The sequence below is a fragment of the Trachypithecus francoisi genome, unplaced genomic scaffold, assembly GCF_009764315.1.
Source record: "Trachypithecus francoisi isolate TF-2019V2 unplaced genomic scaffold, Tfra_2.0 Lachesis_group16, whole genome shotgun sequence".
NCBI classification, from domain to species: domain Eukaryota; kingdom Metazoa; phylum Chordata; class Mammalia; order Primates; family Cercopithecidae; genus Trachypithecus; species Trachypithecus francoisi.
The window spans coordinates 34229934-34246712 of record NW_022681461.1 but is presented as its reverse complement, the minus strand read 5'-3'; the positions used below and the strand labels follow the sequence as shown (position 1 = coordinate 34246712).

The following is a 16779-nucleotide window of genomic DNA, read 5'->3' as shown; positions in this document are numbered from 1 at the left end:
TAATTAATTAAACATTTTACTTTTTTCCAAATATTCCAATCCAAAAATTTAAGTCTTAAAGCCAGCAAGACCAATAAGTAGGTATGTAATAAACACATGAACTTAGAATTAATAATCACTTCGCAAATTTTTTTTTTTTTTGAGACAGAGTTTCGCTCTTGTTGCTCAGGCTGGAGTGCAATGGTGTGATCTAGGCTCACTGCAACCTCTGCCTCCAACAATTCTCTTGCCTCAGCCTCCTGAGTAGCCAGGATCACACACACCCGCCACCACACCCAGCTGATTTTGTATGCACCACCACGCCCGGTTAATTTTGTATTTTTAGTGGAGACGGGGTTTCTCCATGTTGTTCAGGCTGGTCTCAAACTCTCGACTTCAGGTGATCCACCCGCCTCAGCCTCCCAAAGCATGGGATTACAGTCATAAGCCACTGCACCCGACCCACTTTGCAAATTTTAATACCATTTAAAGGTAGTTTCAGACAAAGTTTTACAGTACTTCACAGGGTGGGCAGTGCAGTAGGTGGGAAAATATACTGGACTAGGAGTCGTAAGTGGGTTCTAGTTTTAACCTGGCCACTAACTAGTTATACGGTCTCAGGGAAATCACTTTTAATGAGAGAGATAAGCTTACTCACTTCTAAAATCTCTTTCAGTTAAACAAATTTATAAGTGCACAAGTAAGAAATTAACATACAGATATTTCTCTAGATTACTTCTGTAATTCAACCACAATGCACTGAAATTCTTGACACCCTTTTTCCTCTTCATATGCCTTCCAAATTGACAATGGCACCTGCTGTTCACTTTTTGCCTCCCTAACACATCATATGCTTATAATACATTTTGTATATAAAGATGACACTGGTGATCCAAAATTAGTGGGTGACTAATGATGGACCCATCAACTCTCATTCTGTCCTCCTAAAAAATGTCTTGTAGTTCCCCAGTGACTAGCTGGCCAAAGTACAGACAGTGGTTATGAAACAGCATTTTTCTCTGTGTGAAGCCAACTACCCCTGTTAGCTGGGCATAAGACTGATAATCTCACGCTTACTGGCAAACAATTTAACTCATCCTCATTAACATCTAGCAAAATAAGTTGAGAGGAAAACTACTATTAAATCTGTTACACTCTTGGGAACCCCATTTTGCAAGAAGGCGACAGACACCTATGATCCATAATATATTAGTGTTTAGACTATGATCCTGAAATACACTTCCAAAACACACACGGATTCGGAGGAAAAAAAAAACAGGAAAAGGTGATGCGAGTATGTAAGTATCCCCTAAGATAGGTCCCTGAAAAATCCTTAGTAGTATATCACATTTGGATACGTTTCAATGGCAGGAAGGCAGGAAAGCTGGATTGAAAACACAAGTAAATACCAGGAACCTAAGAGAAGTCTGAAGGAAAAGGCAAGTATATGCGTACATATTTTCACTGGAGAATGACGTGAAGCAAAACTAAACAGTAAGGCAAAGATGGTCACGCGAATGGGAGAGGTGTACGCCAGAGTCAAAAGCGAGGTTTGAAGAATTTACTCAGTTGTCAACATGGGTTAAAATCGCATGTGAAATCTTTGTCAGGACTCGGTGTGACGTTGAACTACAATCATTCACTGTTCCTATCAACTGTGCACAAGTATGCTAGAGCCTTTAACAGAATAAAGTGCTCGGGGAAAACCTCTCACAGGAGGACAAAGGGTCAATGTTACACCACGAGTCGCCCCAAATCTGGCTGCTGTCAGGAAGGGGAGATGGAGAAACGTCTTCCAAGGGTGAACAGCAATCAGCCAAGGTGAAAGAAAAAGTGTGCGTGGAGGTGGAGGTTGGTAATACATGGCCACCCCGTCTCCACTCCGAAGATGCTATAAAAGGGGTGGGATGGCATCAGGCATCAGATCCCCGGGCCCCGGCAGTGAGGGAGGCGCAGAAAAAGGCTTAGAAGAGGGTCTGGGAGACGCGGCATTCCAGGGGTTTGGGGACAGCACCACTCCATCCCTCGGCAGAACGCAGGCCCCCTCTCACCTGGGCGCCGCCGCCCGGCAGCTGCGGGCAGCGGGGAGAACTGGGGAACACGTCCAAGTCACTCTCTTCCTCAGCCTCACCCTCGGCCCGAGGGAGGCTCCAGGGTCCCGGAGGCGGCCACGGTTGCTCCATGTCCGGCTGCTCCGGGTCCTACAACCGCCCCCGACCCTACAACTGCCACTGCCAACAGACTTGGCGTGAGTGGAACCTGCTGCGCCGAGCCAGAAGCCCAGCCGGGGGCCAGGGCCGTTACCCAGAATCCCTCTACTGGCCGCGATGCCGCTGCACACCCCGCGATAGCCTGGGCCTCGCCACCGGCGGACGGCGGAAGAAATAGTCGGCACGGTGCGTCACTTCCGGTTGAGGCGGGGCTGTGAAGGCGCGTCCCGGGCCCTTTGCGTGTAGGGGGTGGATCTGCAATTGTATTCCTGTTTTAAGCAGCGTTCTCTTTGAGCTTTTCGTCACTGCAAACTTAACGGCTAATGGGGCTGTGGGTGGAGAAACGTTTGTTAGGTAGCGTTAGGTATTGCTATCTGGTGTTCCCTATACCGAAAACGGCGGGTCCTGGCCGCCGGGAGGTACTCAGACCAGGTGTCCACTTTGCATGTTGCTTGAATATTGCAACTCATTCCTTTACGTTGACATTTAAACCAGTGATTCTAAGGCAGAGTTGGGGCGAAGGGAGGAGATTTTTGAGCAAGCGGAGCCAGTTTTGCTCTCATTTCTAATTACAGGCAACGACAGAATTCTGTGGTTGGTTGGTTGGAGGAGTACACCAAAAATAAAGTACCAGAGCGAGCACGGCTTCAAAAAAATTAGGATCAGTACCGCTAGTACCGAACGTATAAGAAGGGCTTCCTGTATTCCTACGTGTCTTGTTTAAGCCTAAAGATGTGTGCTCGCTTTACCCCTTTTTTGGAGACGAGGAAATAGACCCAACAAGCCTGAGACCACACATTTTACAAGGAAGAGGTAGGATCCAGCCCCAGGGAGTTTAACTTCAGAACTTGCACGTTTAACAATCAGGTCTTGCTGCCCTACTCATAAAGAGACCCAAATAAAAACAACATGACGCCATTTTTTTCCATGTATTTAGATTGGCAAACTTGTGAAGTCGCTTAATACCAAATGTGTACCAAAACGTAAGCAAATGATGTAAGAATGTCATTATTGTAACCTTTTAGGAGGAGTAATTTGACAATATGAGAGGCTTGAGCGGATTGATTCAGCAATTTCACCACTAAGGAAGTATGCAACAATTATTTTTGCACCAATATCCAAGGATTTATCTACAAAGATTTTTAGCAGCAATTTTTGTGTGTGTGTGGCAAGAAAAAAAAACATTCTGATTGTCCATCTATAGAGGAACTTAAATTATGGAATATTAATAGAATGGGATATTACTCGTTTTTTAAAAAGTAAATTGTATCTAAATATGCTGACATATAAATACCTCCAAAAGGTATTGAGTTTTAAAGCAACTTGCAGAATTAAACATATGTGTACGTATACAGAGAGAGGGCAAGAGAGAGAGATGGTATTTGCGTGCATGTGGGGGTGTGTGCAGAACATTCCTGGAGGATATACAAGAAACTGTTAATGATTACCTCTGGTGGGTGAGCCTAGGAAGGAAAGCTGATGAGGACCTTTACTTTCCACATTTAGCTTCCCTGTACTGTGCTGTTTGAAATTTTTCCAATGAATGTACACTATAGTAATTATAACAGTACAAGATTACTATAAAATTAATTACAAATAAAAGCTGAGAATCACTTTTGCGCCTAAACCTTTTTAATTTAGGGGTGAAAGTAACAGGAGAGACTGGAAAGAGAGGAATAAAAGAAAAACATTTTTCTCTTTGCTTCCATGAAGCCACCAAGTGCTTTGAATATGCCTGGCATACAGTAAGCCCTGTATAAACGCTAATGCTGTTGGTTTTTCTCCTACCTCTTTTACTACTTCTAGTAAGACTCTAACTTTAGAGTTCCTCATATTTTGGCCAGTGAGGAGAATCCTGTCTATTCCTGTGGCTTTAAATAACATCTGTGTATCTATAATTCTCAAATTGAAATCCAAGTCCTGACCTTACCCCTGTGCTCCAGACTCATGTCTACCCGCTGATTTGTCATCTCTTTTTAATGGTTCATACACATCTTAAATTTAACACATCCAAACCCTTGATCTCACTCTCTTCCCCAAACTTCTGTCTTTTCTGTGTTAATCAATGGCATCACCATCCAGTCCAAAACCTAGAGTTCAGCCTTAGTTCCTCCCTCTCCTTTACCTCTCACACTGACAGCAAGTCCTGCTGTTTTTACCCCCAAATACATCTTGAATCTATATTCTCTCCTGCTTTACTGCGTACTCCCTAGGCCAGAACACGATGATTGCTTCTCAGAACTACTGCAGTAGTCTACCATGCTTCTATTCCATTCTTGCTCCTTACAATCACTTTATACTCGTCCCAGAGAGATTTTTAAAAATATATATATCATGTCTCACCTCCACTATATCAATTATATGCTTTCAGTGCAAATAACTAAAACCCCAGCTAAAAGAAACCTAAACTATAAGGACATTTATTGTCTATTTAACAAAAAGAATGATGCCAGGATAGGCTTAGCAGTTCAAAGATGTCATTAAAGATTCAGGTTCAGGCCAGGCGTGGTGGCCTACACCTGTAATCCCAGCACTTTGTGAGGCCAAGGCTGGTGGATCACTTGAGGCCAGGAGTTCGAGACTAGCCTGGCCAACATGGCGAAACCCTGTCTCTACTAAAAATACAAAAATTAGCCAGGCATGGTAGTGCATGCCTGTAATCCCAGCTACCCGAGAGGTGGAGTTTGCAGTGAGCTGAGATCGCACCATTGCACTCCAGCCTGGGTGACAGAGCGAGACTGTGTCTCAAAAAAAAGAAGAAAAAAAAAAAGATTCAGGTTTTTTCAATCCTTATCCCCCATCTCCAGCATCCTAAATCTGTTTACTTTCATTTTCAGGCTTGTTACATCATTGTTGCAGGATGCCTGCTATAGCTCTAGACATCACATCAAAATATGGCAGAAGCTAAAGCAGGAAGAGAGAACAGGAGGCAAAACAGCTGTATTCACTTGTGACTCTCATATGAAGAATAAAGGTATTTCTCGAAACCTTCTAGTGAAATCCTTGTATCTTATTGGCCAGAACTGGCTTAAATAAATTATGATTTGTTCTCTGGAGCTGGATGCATTGCTACCTAAATAAAATTGGAGTTCTATTAGCAAGGAGGAAGAGTTTGTGGCAGTAAGGTAGGCAATCACATTTTCTGCCATAACTGATAAAGTTCCTGTGAAACCTAGTGGCAGCCTAATTCCTGAGTGTCATTCCTGTCTTTATTATTATTATTTTTTTTGAAATGAAGTCTCGCTCTGTCTCCCAGGCTGGAGTGCAGTGGTGCCATCTCAGCTCACTGCAACCTCCGCCTCCTGGGTTCAAGCAGTTTTCCTACGGGATTACAGGTGCACGCCACCACACCCAGCTCATTTTTTGTATTTTTAGTAGAGACGGAGTTTCACTATGTTGGCCAGGCTGGTCTCAAACTCCTGACCTCAGGTGATCCGTCTGCCTCGGCCTCCCAAAGTGCTGGGATTACTGGTGTGCATCACTGCACCTGGCCCTGAGTGTCATTTCTTAAACCCTCTCCCTAACACCTTCCTTGCCCTCTCCCACCCAAAATCTCTCTTGGACTCCTTTCAGTTCCTCAAACATGGCAGTTCCTTTCCTAACTCATGGCCCTTTCGAGTTGCTATTCCCTTTACCTGAATATCTTTTTTCTAACTTTGAAAGGCTTGCTAGTAGTCATGCTTCTCTTCTTCGATCTTAGACCAAATCTCATACTCTTAGGCCAATCTGGCCAGTGAGTCTAAACGAGGTTCTCATTTCTTCTTCAACCTGTTCTATTTTACCACCTTGTATATTTCCTTTCTACTATTTATCATAGTATTATTTTATGTTCACTTAGCTATGTTTCTTCCCCCAATAGAATGTAAGCTCCATGAGAGCACAGACTGTTTCTTATTCACTTGTACTTACATGGCTCAGAACAGTATCTGGCTTACAGTAGACACTCAATAAATGTGGGCTGAATAAATGCATAGAGAATGAATGAATGGAAACAAGGACAAAAGAAAAGATTAAATAAAGGCAGAAGATGGTGAAAAGGGAACACAAAGAAGTATATTTTGGTAGGAGATAAGGAGTGGGTATAATGATGTCAGAAGTAGCCTCATCTTGAGCCATTGCTGACTTCAGGGTCTGAATCCTGTGCCCTGGCATAGTAAACACTTATTTTTAGAAACAGTTCTTGCTGTGTTACCTAGGTTGGTCTCAAACTCCTGGGCTTAAGAGATCCTCCTGCCTCGGCCTCTCAAGTGGCTGGGATTACAGGCATGCACCACCAGGTCTAGCTCCAGTAGACACTTTTTAAACAAGTCTTGGAACTTAATCATACTCTTTTACTTTCTTATTTTGGATAATAAATAAAACTCCTTGGAAAATACTTTGGGTCATAATTTGCCTATTACTCCCGTGGACATAGAGCTAGCCAGCTGAACTCAAAGGAGCAAATTAGGTTTTTTTCTGAGTAGAAATTACTTTTAAATGGAAAGACTATGTAATCCAAAATGCCCAAGGGCAGCCCTTGTAGAAGGACTTGTGTTGCATCATTATGTAAGCATTGAGCCTACAAATGCCAGTAAATCAAAGCACAAGCCAAAGAGTGACATATGAGTCTGACTCATGAACTCTAATAAAGTTGTGTGAAACAGAACCCATGTGTGGGTCCAGATCCCAAATGACTTCAAGATTGTTAAAAGCTGTGCAATTGCAATTTGATTCCTTCCTTGGAAGATTCCTGGAAAATTCTTGAGAAGTGTGTATATGTAAAGAAATACTCAAATTGCCAGCTGCTGTTTTGGATATTCATGCAGAGATCACTATTATAATACAGCGCTACTTTTTTCCCTTTAAGTGGATGTCCCTCTGAATTACTTGTAAAGTATTATTACACACCACAATAATTTTCTCATCTTATCTGCATTTCAGGTGAATAGATCCACTATATTTTCTTTTTCAGTATGTGTAAGACTTATATTGAAGGGAATTTTACACATTAAAGATTTTTAAAAATTGTTATTACGATTCTTTTTAAGAGACAAGATTGTGCTGTGTCGCACAGCCTGGAGTGTAGTGGCAAGATCATAGCACACTGCAGCTTCCAACATCTGGGCTCAAGGGATCATCCCACCTCAGCCTCCTGAATAGCTAGGACTATGAGTGCATGCTGCTATGCCCACCTAATTTTTTTAAAATGTAGACATGGGTTCTTGCTATGTTGCCCAGGCTGGTCTTGAACTCCTGACCTCAAGCAATCCTCCGGCATCTGCCTCACAAAGCACTAGGATTACAGGTGTCAGCCACCATGCCCAGCCTATTGTGAATATTTTTTAACACACAAAAGAATAGAATTACAGAAACCCCATTCATCCATCACCCACAGTCAATAATTATCAAGATTTTACAACATTTGCTTTATCTATTCCTTTTATTTATTGACTGGAATATTTAAAAGCAAAATCTTAGACGTTAAATCATTTTACCACTACATACCTTAATATATGTCTCTAAACAATGTTAATATTTGCCTTACATAAACACAAGGGCATGATCATATATATAAATTAATGGCTTGGTGTCATCAAATGCCCAAACCATAATCAAATTTCCCTGATAGGCTGGGCGTGGTGGCTCACGCCTGTAATCCCAGCACTTTGGGAGGCCAAGGCAGGTGGATCATCTGAGGTCAGGAGTTCGAGACCAGCCTGACCAACATGGAGAAACCCTGTCTTTACTAAAACTACAAAAAATTAGCCGGACATGGTGGCTGAGGTTGCGATGAGCCAAGATAGTGCCATTGCACTCCAGCCTGGGGCAACAAGAGCGAAACTCCGTCTCAAAAAAAAAAAAAAAAAAAATTTTCCCTGATAGTCTCAAATGTTACATTTGGTTTGTTTGAATTAATGTCCCAACAAAGTCCACATATTCCATTTGGTTGTGAGGTCTCTTAAGTATATTTTAATCTAGATCAGTTCCCTCACCTCTTCCTTTTAATTATTTTTTTAAATGCCATTGACTTATTGCAGATTAACTGGGTTAGGGGTCCTATAGAATGTCCCAGATTCTATTTATTTATTTATTTATTTATAGACAGAGTTTCGCTCTTGTTGCCCAGGCTGCAGTGCAATGGCACGATCTTGGCTCACCGCAACTTCCACCTCCCGGGTTCAAGCGATTCTCCTGCCTCAGCCTCCCGAGTAGCTGGAATTACAGGCTTGCACCACCATGCCCGGCTAATTTCTTTTGCATTTTTAGTAGAGACAGGGTTTCTCCATGTTAGTCAGGCTGATCTCGAACTCCTGACCTCAGGTGAGTCGCCCGCCTTGGCCTCCAAAAGTGCTGGAATTACAGGCGTGAGCCACCGCGCCCAGTTCTATTTATTTATTTATTTATTTGTTTGTTTACTTATTTATTTATTGAGACAAGGTGTCACTCTGTGGGCCAGGCTAGAGTGCATGGCACAATCATGGCTCACTGTAGCCTCAACCACCCAGGCTCAGGTGATCCTCCCACCTCAGCCTTTCAGGTAGCTGGGACTGCATGTACGTGCTGGAATGTCCCGCATTCTGTTAAAGATATGTCTGCCTGCTTCCTTGTGTTGTCATTAACATGTTTTCTATCCTCCGTATTTCCTTTAAGTGAAGTTAACTCTAGAGCAATGCTGCCCATTAGAACTTTCTGATGTTGGAAATATTCTGCCGGCTTTATCTAATACCAGTAGCCACTGGCAACATGTGGCTATGTGTGCTTTAAGTGTGACTAATGCAAGTGAGGAACTGGATTTTAAATATATTTAGTTGGACAGGTGCGGTGGCTCACACTTGTAATCCTAGCACTTTGGGAGGCTGAGGCGGGTAGATCATCTGAGGGCAGAAGTTCGAGACCAACCTGGCCAACATGGCAAAACCCCGTCTCTACTAAAAACATAAAAAATTAGCTGGGTGTGGCGGCGGGTGCCTGTAAATCCAGCTACTCAGGAGACTGAGGCAGGAGAATTGTTTGAATCCAGGAGACAGAGGTTGCAGTGAGCCAAGATTGTGCCCCTGCACCCCAGCCTGGGTGACAAGAGCGAGACTCCATCTCCAAATAAATAAATAAATGTATTTAGTTTTAGTTCAGTTAAATAACTATAAATGGCTACTGTATTTTTATTATCGGACAGTGCAACTCTCAGTGTAGTTGATTAGATTCAACTACAACTTTCTTGGTAAATGTGCTTCACAGGTCCTTCCTATGAATCACATAGGGAAGCATACAATGTACCTATAATGATGTAGAGTGGGGCTGGAATTGATCAGTGAGTTCATATGGTGACAGCCAGATTCTGCTAATGTAAAGTTTGCCCAAAGGATATAATGTAAAGTTTGCCTAAAGGATATTAACATTAATATATATAAATTATATATGTGTATATATGTATGTATGTATATATGTATGTGTGTATGAAGTATATACACACTTCATCTTTTTTATTTATTTATTTATTTTTTTGAGATAGAGTCTCACTCTGTTGCCTAGGGTGGAGTGCAGTGGTGTGATCTTGGCTCACTGCAACCTGTATCTCCTGGGTTCAAGCGATTCTCCTGCCTCAGCCTCCCAAGTAGGTGGAACAGGCCTGTGCCACCACACCCCGCTAATTTTTGCATTTTTAGAGAGGAAGGGTTTCATGTCTTGTCCAGGTTGGTCTTGATCTCTTGACCTCGTGATCCACCCACCTCGGCCTCCCAAAGTGCTGGGATTACAGGTGTGAGCCTCTGCGCCCTGCTATACTTCATCCTTAGGCAGTTTGTTAGAACCAAAGAAAGAACTCGGTGTGGTTCATTGAGCTTTCTTATACATACAAAAGTGAGAAAGGTAAAACTTTCTTCTCTGTATATCAGAGTTTGAGAAAACTAAACTATTACAGAAAATTTTAGAGAAAGACTTTGGAGAAGGCCAAATATAAGACAATTATTTCTTGGGTCTTGAGACTGGGCCCATGCTTTAAAAGAAATGAAAAATCAGTGACCTGGAAATGCACTACTACTGAAATAATCCAGATCATTTCATGTTCTTGGGTGTTTTTTCATTTTTGTGTTTCTTCCTTTTCAGGCATTTCTTACAAATGCAAATGACTAACTCACTTTGGAAACTCAATCTGCTGGTGTTATTCATACTTGCTAATGAATAATTCACTGCTCAAAAGATTGTAGGGCCTGACAAATGAGTCTGTTGAGTCCAGACATAAACAAATGGCTTAGAATAGGACTTTGAGGGTCTTTTTGTTTTTTAAATCACTTATTATTAAATACAGCTGCCCTTTTGCTCTAATAAGGGAGTATGGATGTGATGGAGAGAATAGGCCCTCTTTTCTTACCTGTCAGCTTGTCTGATAACACAGGTGGGGAACCAATGGCAGGAAGAGGACTCAGCATGCACTGAACAGTGCCATAAAACCTGACTTGACTAACCTTTCCCCTTTCAGATTATAAAAGCTAGACTCTTTTCCTGGATGCATATAGGCATATGTAGGAAATGTTGCCTATCATTTCAGGAGGTTTAAGACCCCTGAGATAGCCAGGAATCACAGGATAAGAAGCCCTGCACTGGAAGCAGAAGTGGCAGACACACTTGCATGGATATTTTTATGGCATGCAGTATATAGGATATAGCTCCAAAAGCTGAAGAAGTCAGTTCCTGCTCCTTTCTATATTCCCAGACCAATCCTTTCTATTATTTTACGTTTTCTACTTGTTTTTTTTTTTTTTTTTTTGTTGAGACGGAGTCTTGCTCTGTCGCCCAGGCTGGAGTGCAGTGGCCGGATCTCAGCTCACTGCAAGCTCCGCCTCCCGGGTTTACGCCATTCTCCTGCCTCAGCCTCCCGAGTAGCTGGGACTACAGGCGCCCACCACCTCGCCCGGCTAGTTTTTTGTATTTTTAGTAGAGACGGGGTTTCACTGTGTTCGCCAGGATGGTCTCGATCTCCTGACCTCGTGATCCGCCCGTCTCGGCCTCCCAAAGTGCTGGGATTACAGGCTTGAGCCACCGCGCCCGGCCACGTTTTCTACTTGTTTTAATGTGGTTTCCTTTTTGGACTAAATAATGCAAGTACTTGGCAAAAATATATTTTTTAAGTACCTAAAGATATTCAATGAAAAAATAACTTCCTCTCTGCCTCCCTATCCCAGGTCCCTCCCCAGAGGCACATATTATTAGCAGCTTCTAGCATATTGTTTCAGGAATATTCTAAGCATATATGTAGATATAATATTCTCCTTCTCTCCCAAATGGCAGCACACTGTATACATTTTTTTTTTTTTTTTTTTTTTTTTGAGACGGGGTCTCGCTCTGTCACCCAAGCTGGAGTGCACTGGCCAGATCTCAGCTTACTGCAAGCTCCGCCTCCCAGGTTCACGCCATTCTCCTGCCTCAGCCTCCCGAGTAGCTGGGACTACAGGCGCCCGCCACCTCACCCGGCTAGTTTTTTGTATTTTTTAGTAGAGACAGGGTTTCACCGTGTTAGCCAGGATGGTCTCGATCTCCTGACCTTGTGATCCGCCCGCCTCGGCCTCCCAAAGTGCTGGGATTACAGGCTTGAGCCACCGCGCCCGGCCACACTGTATACATTTTTATGCCATTTTCTTGACTCTGTATTTTACAGACTATTTACTGTTAGAATGTATAGCTCTGTCTGCCTCATTCTTTTTCCATGCTGCATAATATTCCATCATATGGCTAAAACATAACTGATTTAATCTGATCCTACCTAATGAACACTTAGTTGGTTTCCAGTATTTTTTCAAAAAGAAATAATTGTGCACCATATATTTTTGTGAAAGTATACCCATGGGATAACTTCCTAGCGGTGGAATTGCTGAGTCAAATTAAACAGTTTGATAGACATTATCAAATTGCTCTCCAGATAAGTTATATGTGGTAGGCAGAATAATGGCCCCCAAAGATATCCATATCCTAATCCCTGAAACCTGTGCATATGTTATCTTACATGGTAAAGGGGAAATTAAGGTTGTAGATGGAATTAAGTTTGCTAATCAGCTGACCTTAAATTAGGGAAATTATCCTGGATTATCTGAGTGTTTCCAGCACAATCACAAGGGTCCTTACAAGTGAAAGGGGGGCCAGGCACAGTGGCTCACACCTGTAATCCCAGCACTTTGGGAGGCCGAGGCAGGCGGATTACTTGAGATCAGGATTTCAAGATCAGCCTGGCCAGTATGATGAAACCCTGTCTCTACTAAAAATGCAAAAATTAGCCGGGCATGGTGGGACGTGCCTGTACTCCCAGCTACTCAGGAGGCTGAGGCAGAAGAATTGCTTAAACCTGGGAGGCAGAGGTTGCAGGGATCTGAGATTGCGCCACTGCACTCCAGTCTGGGTGACAGAGCAAGACTCTGTCTCAAAAAAAAAAAAGAAAGGAAGGAAGAAAGGAAGAAAGAAAGAAAGGAAGAAAGAAGAAAGAAAGAAAGAAGGAAGAAAGGAAGAAAGGAAGGAAGGAAAGGAAGGAAGGAAAGGAAGGAAGGAAGGAAAGAAAGAAAAAGAAAGAAAGAGAAAGAAAGACAAGAAAGAAAGAAAGAAAAAGAAAGAAAGAAAGAAAAGAAAAGAAAGAAAGAAAGAAAGAAAGAAAGAAAAGAAAGAGAGAACCAGAGAGATGGCAGCATGAGAAGGACTTGGCTCTATGTAGCCAGTTTTGAACATGAGAGAAGAGAACATTAAGCCAAGGGAATATGAGCAACCTCTGGAAAAGCAAGGAAACAGAAAAGGCAAGGAATGCAGCCCGGCTGGCACCTTTATTTTAGCCCAGTGTTGGACTTCTCACAAAATTAAATAATAAATTTGTATTGCTTTAAGCCCCTAAATTTGTTAAGTAGCCATAGAAAACGAATACATTGTATGTATTTACACTCCTATCAATGTGTTTTCCCATACCCCTCCCATTAGTGCTGTCTCTTTAATAATTTCTTCCTTTCATATGAATATACTTACTATATGAAATATTTATGATTTCTGTGTCTTATAATTTTTTTTTTAGTTAAAAAAATCTGAGCCATAATTATCTGCCATATTCTTGTTTTTTGTTAATTTACTCTTTGGAAAATCCCCATTTGGGGCATGTTTCATTTTCTTGTCTGGGGCCAGGATGTGAACAGGATGTGCTGCTGTATCATTTCTGCAATGCTGATGTCACTACTGGCCAAGCTGCACTGCAGACACTCTCTGGAAATAGAGGTTGTTCATTGAAATCTGTTTGCTGCCACCAAGAGGTACCTCCCCAGTTAACAAAGCCTTTCTCTTGTAGTGGTGACAGTCCAATCTTTAAAAGGCTTTGTTGGCCCCCTGCAGAGGTGGACAGCCTCAATGATAAATTGCTTTGCAAGATGAGTGACAGGCATTGGGTATCCACATCTCCACAGCAGCTGAGAGCCTCAGGTAACCATGGTGGGGACAATTAGGAGAGTGTGAAGTATCCCCATCAACTCATTTAATATAACCATAGCAGATTAGCAGAAGTAGCTGTGCCTGGTCCTTTCTAATTCTGCAGATTTCTTTTACCCCATGTGATGGGACCTCTCTTTACCCATGTACATTAACCCCCACAGATTGGCTTGACCATCTCTGCATTTAATATTCAAAAATATTTATTATCTTCTATCCTATTTAGGGTATAAATACTTAGCCATGCAGAGTTTACAGATTATGGAGACACATAGTAATCAACAGTCACAGGAACAAATGTAGAACTGCTATTATGGCAGTTGCTACAAAGAGGAGACACATATATTTATATGTATGATATAAGATATGATATTGAGATTCCACCTTGTCAGGGGCAGCAGAAGAGAGGTCTTGATGGGGTATATAAATCTGTGTACATGTGTTAATCAATGCCTGCAATGGATGACACTCTAAGTAAAGGGTACAGAGTGAGGAAAGGAAAGGACCTAGAAACATTGCTTAGCCAGACAGAGGAGGATAAACAGACAAATAAAGAATGGCCAGAAAGTTGGAGGGAAACCAGAAGAGAGCTGTGCCCTAGCAGCCAAGCAAGGAGAGACCAGTTAGATCAAGGGTTAAGACTAAGAAGAGCATAGGATGGAACATTGTGTCTCTGGAGATCAACAAGATGTCTATGTTGCAGACCCAGTGATGTGGTAGGGCACACCTGGATTCAAATGTGGCTGCTCCCTTATTAGGTCTGTGGCTTTTAGTAAAAGGCTGTCTAGCTTTAGATTCTGCATCATAAAATAGGGATAATAATATCTCCCTGATGGAGTTATTATAGGGATGAGATGAATTAGCATATGCAATGTCCCTAGCACTTTGCAGATCCTCAATAAAGACTGATTCTTCTCTCCCAATACAACTCTGGCTATTTATTAATTTGTTCTGCTTGTCACTCTCCTTGATTTCTTAGCATTGGTGTTGGTGACCTACCTGTTAGGATCATCACAGGTCCTGTCTCACATCACTCTGGGTGTCAGCAAGTTGTGAGTGACAAATCAATGATCTGTACACTATAGGTAGCTAGGTGCCCACCTGTATCTCTTGGTATGCAGAGAGACACAGCACTAGGAACTGGATAAGGACACAATATGCCCTTCCTTATTATACCAAGTTTTTCCCTTCCAGGGAAATAAACTTCAGTTACCAAAATGAATACCTAATCTTGTTTTGACCATCCTTCTGCACTATTTCCAATTGTATAACTCTCTAATGCAAAATATTAGTAATAAATGACTGAACACAATTTAGGATTTTTAATTTTTTTTCGGAGACAGCATTGGCCTTCCTAGATTTTTTGGATTGCTAGGAGCCACTACCTGCTCCTTTCCTTCATTTTTGTCTATTATATACAGTGAATGTCCCCTACCCATTCAGAACTCTTGCTCTGCCCACCACCTCTGACAGTTTTTACAGTGTAACTGTGATTTTGGCAAATACAGTAACTACCCATTGGGCTACTCAACGCTTGCCTTAAACTAAACCCCAGAAAAGGCTGGACACCGTTATGGAGAGACTGACATACTTTTATTGTTGCTAACAGGGGATACCTAACTTTTAAATCTGTTTAAGAATTAACCTTGTGTTTCTAATTAGCACACGTTTGTTATTGACGGTGGCCATGTTTTCCGAAGCAAACATAACATTTAATAAGCAAAAGAGTATTTTTAGGAACAGGCAACTATATTAAATGAGAATTGTTACAGAAATTCCTAGGCTTGGGGGTCGTGCAGCTACTAAACACGTGTACTATTTAAATTATAACAGACCTATGATCTCATTCTACTTTCAGAATGGAAACGGTAAACATTTAAACATGGTAATTGAGGATAACAGGAGCTGATGGAAAGAAATCTGGGATTGTCGGCGTTTCTCTATCCGCCTACCACGCCAGACAGGGCCAGTCTCTCCAGTTGGGGGCACTGCGTGGGGGACAGCGACCGCGCCTCCAAGCGGCGCACCGCGAGTACGTGCGTCTGCGCTGGGGCCTCGCGCGCGTTCCACGATGGAAGACTGCGCCTGAGTGTCCCTGGCAACGCCACGCTTCCGCCTTCTGGAAGCCTGCACTCCAGCTTCGAGTGTGAGAGACCCGTCCCGGTGGGAGGGACCTGGGCTGGGGGGGACGGAGGGGAATAGGGGGGTGGGGACTGGGGAAGCTTCTGGGAACATTTGCCCTAGGGATTGAGCTAAACTAAGAAAAATTGGTCCAAGGCTCGGCACAAAAGGATCTTTTCATTCCAGTCCTTTCGCCCACGCAGGGAACGATGCCTCTGGAGGTGGTGGTGGAGCTGCAGATCCGGGCGGTAAGAGATCGATGAACTCCCTCTCCTTAACCTCAAGTCGGACTCTTAAATAGTCTCAGGTGGTTTTCAACAACCCTCCCCCACATCCCCCACTTACCACAAACACATCATTATCTTCTGGGACAGATCGTACTTTTGTCCTTAAGATTCTCCATATTGGTTTTCCCTGACTTCTTAACATTTAATTCAGCTCCACCTGTTTCCACCTTTTTTTTTTTTTTCTGTTCTACAGTTAACATGTTTCTTATCTTTATCATGAATTTTTTTATTATTTTCAAACAACCCTGCATTAAGTCCAGGTAGAATTTTATTTTCTTCTCCTGGATAAAGATTTGTGAACGGATTTTAAACTTCTTTAAATAACCAGGGAATAATTTTAAAAAGCTCCATCACTTCCTGATTATTTGCCAACTCTATGAAGCAATCAGTTATTTTCCTATGCTATTCTCCCCTTAGTGATGGCTCTGGCTTGCTAATTCCAAAAGGGAAATCAATCGATCAACAAATATTTTGTAATTACCAAACCTTTCCTAAGTGAGGTGCTGTTGCAGAGTGACTCCATGGTTTCTACTTGGGCGTCTATCATTCTCTCTTATTTCAGTTTCCATTTTCCAATCCTTCCATGTAGTTAGTAACAGAATGTCATGCCACCTTTCCTCTAGGGGCTTTTCTCCTGGCTATGATTACAAGCATAATGCTAACAGGAAATTGTCACGGAATCTGGTTGACCTCCATACAATTGGCAAATGCTGTGGTTTCATCATACATGTGGGTGTGAAAGGTGATCAAAATTTCCT

General features: G+C 42.4%; 2 protein-coding genes across 4 annotated transcripts in view; one reads left to right on the top strand and one right to left on the bottom strand.

Annotated features, from left to right (window-relative positions):
• Nucleotides 1-2372, bottom strand: part of CDC37L1 (cell division cycle 37 like 1) — a 28716-nt gene extending 26344 nt beyond the window's left edge. Inside the window, exon 1 of the mRNA XM_033237243.1 lies at nucleotides 2031-2372. Coding sequence (XP_033093134.1) covers nucleotides 2031-2162 — 132 coding nt within the window. The 5' untranslated portion in view covers nucleotides 2163-2372. The remainder of the gene's footprint in view (nucleotides 1-2030) is intronic.
• A 73-nt stretch (nucleotides 2373-2445) lies between these two features.
• SPATA6L (spermatogenesis associated 6 like) overlaps nucleotides 2446-16779 on the top strand; it is an 81530-nt gene continuing 67196 nt past the window's right edge. Inside the window, exons 1-4 of one of the 3 annotated variants that reach the window (XM_033237234.1) lie at nucleotides 2446-3002; nucleotides 5027-5163; nucleotides 15472-15759; nucleotides 15921-15982. In XM_033237234.1, the coding sequence (XP_033093125.1) occupies nucleotides 15522-15759; nucleotides 15921-15982 (300 nt within the window). In that variant the 5' untranslated portion in view covers nucleotides 2446-3002; nucleotides 5027-5163; nucleotides 15472-15521. Of the gene's footprint in view, nucleotides 3003-5026; nucleotides 5164-15471; nucleotides 15760-15920; nucleotides 16042-16779 lie in introns of those variants that run through there. The other 2 variants (XM_033237235.1, XM_033237238.1) reach the window with 2 other exon arrangements.